Source organism: Trachemys scripta, chromosome 24 (assembly GCF_013100865.1).
Source record: "Trachemys scripta elegans isolate TJP31775 chromosome 24, CAS_Tse_1.0, whole genome shotgun sequence".
In the NCBI taxonomy this organism is placed as follows: domain Eukaryota; kingdom Metazoa; phylum Chordata; order Testudines; family Emydidae; genus Trachemys; species Trachemys scripta.
In genome coordinates this window covers 6,931,970-6,940,865 of record NC_048321.1, presented here as the reverse complement: position 1 = coordinate 6,940,865, position 8,896 = coordinate 6,931,970, and the positions used below count along the sequence as shown (strand labels likewise).

At 49.6% G+C, this 8,896-nt stretch overlaps 1 protein-coding gene across 4 annotated transcripts in view; it reads left to right on the top strand.

The window, feature by feature from the left end:
* Nucleotides 1-323: 323 nt before the first annotated feature.
* SETDB1 (SET domain bifurcated histone lysine methyltransferase 1) overlaps nucleotides 324-8,896 on the top strand; it is a 35,117-nt gene continuing 26,544 nt past the window's right edge. For 2 of the 4 annotated variants that reach the window (XM_034756757.1, XM_034756760.1), the window contains exons 1-6: nucleotides 324-439; nucleotides 2,044-2,260; nucleotides 2,991-3,163; nucleotides 4,317-4,354; nucleotides 4,618-4,717; nucleotides 5,253-5,423. In XM_034756757.1, the coding sequence (XP_034612648.1) occupies nucleotides 2,049-2,260; nucleotides 2,991-3,163; nucleotides 4,317-4,354; nucleotides 4,618-4,717; nucleotides 5,253-5,423 (694 nt within the window). In that variant the 5' untranslated portion in view covers nucleotides 324-439; nucleotides 2,044-2,048. The remainder of the gene's footprint in view (nucleotides 440-2,043; nucleotides 2,261-2,990; nucleotides 3,164-4,316; nucleotides 4,355-4,617; nucleotides 4,718-5,252; nucleotides 5,424-8,896) is intronic. The other 2 variants (XM_034756759.1, XM_034756758.1) reach the window with 2 other exon arrangements.

Below are 8,896 nucleotides of genomic sequence, written 5' to 3'. Positions count from 1 at the left end.
CAAGTAGCCCCCAGGACTCCAGCAGGGATTCTGGAAGGGTGTGTGTGTGGGAGGGCAGACTCCTGATTGCCATACCCGCCTCTGACACTGACTCTCCATGTGACCTCGGGCAAGTCACCTTCCCCCTCCCAGCCTCCCCCCTGCCCCTTTAAGAGAAGCCTCAGCCCGCTGGTGCGACATCTTCAACAAGGGTCTCGCCGCTCTCCCCGCGCATGCGCACCGGCCCAAACAGACCCACGGGCCGCTAGCCCTTTAAGAGCGCCCCCACCTGGCGTTGTTGGCGCATGCGCAGTATCTACCTGTGGGCTCTCGTCCCGCTCTCAATCGGAGCTCACTTGAGCTTCGCGGGCTACCGTCGCCGGAAGTGTCGTAAGCTCCCTTCCGGTCCGTTCCTGGCGGCGGCTCCTCAGAAACTGTCCCCCCTCACCCCCCGGGAGAGGTGAGGGCTGCAGGCCCGGGGGGCTGGGGGCGGGAAGGGGGATATGGGGTGTGTGTATCTGGAGGCGGGGGGTTGGGGAGCCCGGGGGGCGGTGGGGGAGGTCGGGGGGATGTAGGGGAGGGGTCTGGGGGGGGGGGGGGGGGGGGGGGGGGGGGGGGGAGATAGGGGAAGGTTCTGGGGATCCACGGTACGCTGGGGAGGGACACATGGTCTCTTTGGGGAGCCCCGGCGGGGGTGAGTTGGGGAAGGGGCATGGGAGGCTCTGGGGAGCCTGGGGCTGATGGGGAGGCAGGAACCAAGGAGTGGGACGGGAGGCGGGCTGGAGTGGGGGACATAAGGGTGGAGCTGGTTGAGTGGTAGAAGCATAAGAGGTGGCTCTGGGGGGTCTGAAAGATGCGAGATGGCTTAAGGGAGTCAGTGGAAAGAGGGCCGGGGAGCCAGGAGATGATGGGGGTGGAGTCAGGAGCTCTGGAGAGGAGATGACTTTGGGGAGCCAAGGGGGCTGGAGATAGGGGTTGAGGTGAGAGCTGGGGAGCCAGAAGATGATTGCAGGGGGGTGGCCGGAGCCAGGGGACCAGGGGGAAAGCAGGAGAGTCAGGAAAGTAATGAGAAGGTGGCTGGAGCCAGGAAGGGGCAAAGGAAATGGGATGGCATAGGGGAAAGACAGGAATTGTGGGAAGGAGGGATGGCTGTGTGGCTGGAGGAGCTGCAGCCAGCGGATGTTGGATGGGGGAACTGGGGGCAGGAATCTAGATACTGTTGTGATCCATGTTCTCTAGATAGATGTGTGGGGAGCAGTCTTGGGTTATTTTCATGTACGTAAGCTTGGGGTACTGGATGCCAACAGAGGGGTCATGTTCTCTTTTTCTCTCTGGTTAGGCAAGTAGAACTTGTGGCAGCATGGGAGTGAGCCCAGCAGTGTCTCAGATGGCTATGAAGGGGATTGGTGGGGGTGGTTAGGGATGGTGAGGTGTAAACTTTGAAAATTCAGAAGGCTTGGAGAATTTGTCCAAACTGAAATTCTAGCTGTTTTAGGGCCCCTCAGCCCCCTAATTCATTTACAACCACTTCCAGCAATCCAAAATGTAGATACTTTGGTTTAAAGGTTCTGTATAAACAAAACAAAATTACCTGGAAAAACTAGCTTTGGTGTTCCTGCTTCCCACTCCGTTGCTGGTGTATTGGAAGCAGCATTCTGAATAGTCGTATTCAGTGTAGCTTCTTGTTTCGAGAAGGAAGCAGGATATTTGAAATTATGTTAAACATTTTATTGATTCCATCTAAACGGTCAGTCAGCTCACGTTAAGCACCACTTCATGTGCACCTGTTGGGGATAAATCATTTGACGATTCCCTGTTCTGTTCATTCCCTCTGGGGCACCTGACATTGGCCACTGTCGGAAGACAGGATACTGGGCTAGATGGACCTTTGGTTTGACCCAGTACGGCCGATCTTATGTTCTAATGCTCATATGCTTGTGAGGCCTTGTGCTGCAGTCAGGAGAGTATAGTGGTAAAATACATGTGCTGTGGCTTACAGAGTGTGAGAGGAAAACCTTGAAACCTTGCATGTTGTCTCATATTTCTTTATTGCTTTGGTTTTAGCAAAAATGGATTCTCCGGAAGTAACAGAGCTGCAGCAAGAAGTGATGGAGGAGTTGGGGATCTCTATGGAGGAGCTCCAGCAATTCATTGATGAGGAGCTGGAGAAGTTTGAGTGTGTGAAGCAGCGGAAACAGCAGCTGGAAGAGCTGGAAAAGAACGTGGAACAGAAAGAAGCAGAAGTTGCATATGTCGACCAGCTCTTCGATGATGCTTCAAGGTGGGCACACTTGCAGTGGCAGCTTTGTGTTGAACAGTGAGCTAGTGGAGGTAGCAAGGAGCATGCTGGAACAGGTAATTGGGTCTCAGGGCTTGTCTACACTACCCACCGGATCGGTGTGCAGTGATCGATCCAGCGGGGGTTGATTTATCGTGTCGTGTCTAGTATAGATGCGATAAATCCACCACTGACGACTCTCCTGTTGACACTGGTACTCCACAGAATGAGGAGCGCAAGCAAGTCGACGGGAGAGCGTCAGCTGTTGACTTACCTCCGTGAAGATACCGCGGTAGGTAAATCTAAGTACGTCAACTTCAGCTACGCTATTCACGTAGCTGAAGTTGTGTAGCTTAGATCAACCCCACGCGGTAGTGTAGACAAACCTTCAGGTTCTATTTCCATCTCTACCACTGATGTGTGGGCAAGTTTTCAGAAGTGTTCGCTAACTTTGTGTGGTTCGGTACCTGTTTGTGTGTAGTTCGTGCAATGCCACATTCTGTCGTGGCTTTGAGTCCTTCAGGTTAAGGTTTGTCCGACCCCTAACTATGGTTTGTTTACTGAGGTGAAGTCACAGTTCTGTTTAGTGCTAGTGATGGCAGCAACTGCTGAGTAGCCCCTTAACGTAGCAGGCGCTGCTGTGCAAAACCTTCTCCTTCTGGGAGGGGTGGGGTACAGCTGTACTCATCTTGAAGCTTTCTCTCTGCCCCTCTTTTCCCCCAATACGCTGCAGAGCCATTGGTAAATGCGAGATACTGGTAAAAGATCTCTACTCCAAGCTGGGCCTTCAGTATCGTGAGAGCAGCTCTGAAGATGAGGACTCAGCTTCCAAGCCCACGGAAGTGATCGAAATCCCAGATGAGGATGACGACGATGTTATGAGTATTGATTCGGGTTGGAAGCACAGTTCAGTGTTCCATGTGACATTGGGGAGTGGGTTGGTGAAGGGTGGGGAAGATGAAAATGTATCCCTGGAAAGAATACGAAGGGGAAGGGGGAATTGGTGAAGGAGCATCCTCAAGAATGGGCCACTCTTCCTCAGGCTGTGGAGAACCAGATGGAGACTCCCATGGAGTCTGTGGGAAGTGTAATACTTGTGAAGTCAGTGCATTTGTTCCCTGAATTGAAAGGAGTTAAATTGGGAAGCTGTCAAATGACACTCCCCTCCCCATTCTCCTGCTGTCTCAGGAGTCGTGCAGATAAGCTGCATCCAGCACTCAACAGCCAGAAGGACTAGTTAACCCATCCCAAAGCACAGCTTTTTGGTGGGGAAGAAGGAGGGTGAAATGGAAGGAGGTCCTGGGGAATCCTCTTGCCTCAAAAAATTAGGCAAAATTTGGGTCATGGGCTGAGATCCTGAGCACTCTCAGCTCCCATTGAAGTCACTAGGTGTTGTACGTGCTCAAGATGTGGCCCTTAGTTATCCTGAGATTCTGTTTACAAGGGCTTCCTGTTTGAAGAGGGATGGCTTAATGGTATAAACCTCAGTTTTGAAATAGCAGGATTGCTTGGAACTACATGTTTTAACCCTAGAAGGATTGGCATGTCCCTCCAGTCATTCTTAGGTATATAAAGTGAGTTCCATTAAGATTACTGTGCATGTATTTCTTGGGAGAGTCCTTATAAGTGAAGACTTCGGAGGACCTGCATAGATTTTAAACGTTCCGTAGCTCTTAAGAGTTTAAGGCCTGTCCAGGTATTCCACCCCAAATCTTTCCCTTGCCTGTTGACCCCAACACTTGTGTGGCAATTATCCCTCTGTATTGGTGCCTTTCACCTCAGAGGTGGCTGCATTTCATGAGAACTGTGAAACTTGTCTTAAGTGGCCCACTCCAATGACCAATGTAAATCTTTGGCTTAACAGAGTGGATCTTCTAATAAATGTGTAAAAGAACTATACTCTAAATTATATTTCTCCTTGGGAATGGATGTTTTCCTTTGCCCCCTTCCATTTGCTCTGGTGTCTTGGCAGGAGGAGGTTGTGGTCTGATTTAGACTCTTTTCCAGCATCAGTTCCAAGCTTCAAGTGCTTTTTCTGTTTTCTTTAATTTAAATCTAGGTGATACAAGTAACAGAATCTCAAAGGATCAGACGCTGGTGAGTTGGAAAAGTTTTGTGTTGTAATGTGCTCTTGTATTACAAGTAACTATCAGGATGCTGGTGTGCTAGGCTCTGTGCAAACATTAAAAAAGATACTCCTTGCTCTGGAGAGCTGCCAATCTTAAATGTTGTTGAGCTTCATCATGCTTCCTTGAGAAACTTGTAGGACAAACAAATCATGTTGAAGTTGCAACTCCTCAAAGAAAAAATCGTATATTGAAAAGTGTCTTCATTTCTACCTCCTTCTTCCCTCCCTGTAGCTTCGAGAAGCCATGGCTGCAATGAGGAAGTCTGCCCAAGATGTTCAGAAATTTATGGAAGCTGTTAACAAAAAAACAAACGCCCAGGACCTGCAAAAGGGTGTGTTTGTATTTGAGGGAGTGAGAGGGCAGTCCCATTACTGGTTTAGCCATGTGCCCAGGCTTTTTGTTTCAACCCAAGATAGGTCACTGCTGTTCTGAGATAGAAAGTGATTGGGAGGATTGCAGTAATCCATCTCTAGAATGTTACAGAAAGACCATTGTCTCTTCTTTACTACTTGTCTGCTTGAAGGAACTATCAGGTGGTTAGTGCCCCAACTTTAGGTTTTGTCTCTTGACAATCTTTTCCAAACCCTAATAGAAATAGCAACACTCTCGTAACACTGTGTTTTTGTTAAAGGGCTTAGTTTACTCCTAGCCCTGCAGGGTTTGCCACCCAAACATCGCTGAGCTGGGGCGTGAGAACCCGAAAGTGAAACTAACTAGCTTAGGCTGAGTGAAATAGCATAAATGATGGAAAGCTAATGAGGTTTCTAGCTTGTCAAGCTCTAAGCTGAAGTGGTTTTTAGTTGCATAGGTAAGAAGTTTGCTTTGAAAAATGATTTCTGACTTATCTTTTGTTCTCTCCTGGACAGATGGGCTGTCCTCTCCACCAATCTCTGGTGGCGTGTCCCAGCAGGTGAGCTCTGCGCTTGCTGGGGGTGACCTCAGCAATGACGGTGACCTGGTGGTTGGTATGCGTATCCTAGGCAAGAAGAGGACCAAGACGTGGCACAAAGGAATTTTGATTGCAATCCAGGCAGTAGGTGAGTGAGGCCCACAGTCTTGGCTGTAAACTAGCCAGTGGTGTCTCAAGGTGAATGCAACATGCTAAGCGTCATTTTGAATTTAGTGACCAACATGTGCTAGATTTGCAGTTTTCCATGTGCAGAACAAGTACAGCAAGGGGAGTAGCCGTGCAGTTTACTGCCATGTGGCGTTGTCAACTAGATTTGACATTTTATTTGACTTGCAGTGGCCTGATTTTGTATGTTGCAGTGGCAACTACACTCCCATCTGGCCTGGTTTTGAACTTGCTACCTACAAGTTTAATGCTCTCTTAAGGTTTTGTGCTGCTGCATGTCACCATATCTGAGCTCTTCATATCCTTAGGGCCATCCTATCTTTCCTTCAGATGAAGAGTTTCAATACATAGTCCTTTGCTCTCCTCACCAGCTATGGATCAGAGCAGCCTGTTTGGGGTGAAAATGAGTCTAAAGGTCGGTGCCAGTCCACTGGTTATTTAATGTTTTCTTGTTGCTAATACCTGATGTTGAGGAGGGTACCTGAACCTTCTCTTTTAGCATAGCTTAGCTCAGGGTTGGTCAGACTCTGGAATCTTCTCTCTTAAGAACTTGTGTCCTTGAGATGGCAGAACTATGCTGTTAGGAACATAAGAATTGCTATACCAGACCAGAAGAGTTGTCCATCTATTCATGGGACCTGTCTCTGATACTGACCAGCTGCTTCAGAGGAAGGCGTAAGAAACCCTTCAGGAGGCAAATGTGGGATAATCCGTCCCCAGGGAAAGTTTCTTCCTGACTCCCATTGGAAGTTGTTTTATATTCTGAAGCAGGAGGGTTTATATTTTCCCCAAACTTCTGTTTAGTTTTTACTACTAGAACTGTTCCTGCAGTTTAGCTAACAGTAGTAATGGAATAACAGTGTGTGTTCCGATATTTGCAAAAGCGCTTGGAGGTAACATGGGCTCTTTATTTAAAACAGAGGAGTTTCGTCGAGATTTCCTGCGTTCTAGTCCCAGTTTTATCACGGAGTGGATGGTGGGGCAAATCGTATCTCATCACAGTTGTGCCGGTTTCCCCCCCTGTGTAAAAGGGCATAATGCTTGTGTGTCACACAGGGGTGCCAAGGTTGAATGTCTAAGTGCTTTCACATCGTTGGATGAAAAGATGCTGGATAAGTGCAAAATATTTTAACTAGGGATGATAAATGATGTGGTCTTGCTAGTAATCTTCTGAATTAAACTCTTAAGTGTTTCTATCTTGGATCATAGACTTGAGTGGATGTTTTTGCTGAAAGATATGCTCTAGTTCAAAGAGTAATTAAAACAGGGAAGTCCTATGACTGTGTTTTATGCAGGAAGTCAGCCTGGATGATTGCAATGGTCGCTTCTGGCTTTATATCTAATCTGAGGCCTTGTCTACACTACGAGAGTAGTTCGATTTTACTTAAATCGAATATTTGGAATCGATATTGCAAAGTCGAACGTGTGTGTCCACACTAAGGACAGTAATTCGACTTTGTGAGTCCACACTAACGGGGAAAGCGTCGACATTGGAAGCGGTGCACTGAGGGCAGCTATCCCATAGTTCCCGGAGTCCCCGCCGCCCATTGGAATTCTGGGTGGAGCCGCAAATGCCTTCTGGGTAAAAAAAAAAGGGGCCAGGGTGCTTTTGGGTAACTGTCGTCATCCGTCCATCCCTCCCGCCCTCCCTCCCTCCCTGAAAGCGCCGGCGGGAAATCATTTCGCGCACTTTTCAAGTCATTGACAGCGCGGACGCCACAGCACTGTGAGCATGGAGCCCACTGCAACCATCGCTGCAGTTGTGGCCGCTCTCAACGCCTCGCAGCTTATCATACAGGTTGCCCTGAGGCAGATGCAGAAAAGTCAGGCGAGGAGGCTACGTCAACGCGGTGATGGCCTGAAGTCTGAGAGTAGCACAGACCTCTCAGAAAGCAGGGGACCCAGCGCCGAGGACATCACGGTGGCAATGGGTCATGTTGATGCTGTGAAACGGCGATTCTGGGCACGGGAAACAAGCACTGAGTGGTGGGACCGCATAGTGCTGCAGGTCTGGGATGAATCACAGTGGCTGCGAAACTTCCGCATGCGGAAGGGAACTTTCCTTGAACTTTGTGAGTTGCTGTCCCCTGCCCTGAAGCGCAATGACACCCGGATGCGACCAGCCCTGACTGTCCAGAAGCGAGTGGCCATAGCCCTCTGGAAGCTTGCAACGCCTGACAGCTACCGGTCAGTCGCGAGCCAGTTTGGGGTGGGCAAATCTACCGTGGGGGTTGTTGTGATGCAAGTAGCCAAGGCAATCGTTGATGTACTGCTGCCAAAGGTAGTGACCCTGGGAAACTTGGAGGCGATCATAGATGGCTTCGCAGCGATGGGATTCCCAAACTGCGGTGGGGCCATAGATGGAACTCACATCCCTATCCTGGCACCGGACCACCAGGCCAGCCAGTACATTAACAGAAAGGGCTACTTTTCCATGGTGCTGCAAGCACTGGTGGACCACAGGGGACGTTTTACCAACATCAATGTCGGATGGCCGGGCAAGGTTCATGACGCTCGTGTTTTCAGGAACTCTGGTCTGTTTAGACGGCTGCAGCAAGGTATTTACTTCCCGGACCACAAAATAACTGTTGGGGATGTGGAGATGCCTATAGTCATCCTCGGGGACCCAGCCTACCCGCTAATGCCCTGGCTCATGAAGCCCTATACAGGTGCCCTGGACACTGAAAAAGAACTCTTCAACTACCGGCTGAGCAAGTGCAGAATGGTGGTGGAGTGTGCTTTTGGACGTCTCAAGGGGAGATGGAGAAGCTTGCTGACTCGCTGTGATCTCAGCGAAACCAATATCCCCATTGTTATAGCAGCTTGCTGTGTGCTCTACAATCTCTGTGAGAGCAAGGGGGAGACCTTTATGGCGGGGTGGGAGGTTGAGGAAATTAGCCTGGCTGCTGATTACTCACAGCCAGACAGCCGGGCGATTAGAAGAGACCAGCGGGAAGCGCTGTGCATCCGGGAGGCTTTGAAAGCAAAGTTCCTGAGTGAGCAGGGTAACCTGTGACTTTCTAATTTTGTGTACAGAGAAGCCTTCACCCCACTTCCAACACACGTTTCAAAATAAAAATAGTTCTACTTTGTTAAAGCACACCGTTTTCTTTAATACTGTTTTCGCGGGAATTTTTTAAAACTGGGACGCAGACTGTGGTGCGGAGCGGGTGTAGTGTAGTCGCGCGAATGCAGCTTCTAAACTCAAGGACTGACAGGCTCCGCTGCGGTGGGATGGTTCTTTCAACGGAGCCTGTCACCCCTCCTGATAGGGACTGTGTGTATGGGGGTACTATGTGACTTTGTGGCGGGGGGGGACGCTTACAGATCCCCTGCTGTGTGGCTCTGTGATCCTGCCTAAGGACCGCCGCTTCAGATCTCTAACTGCCCTCCCGTGCCACAAAGTCACAGAGCAACCCACCTCCCACCACATAA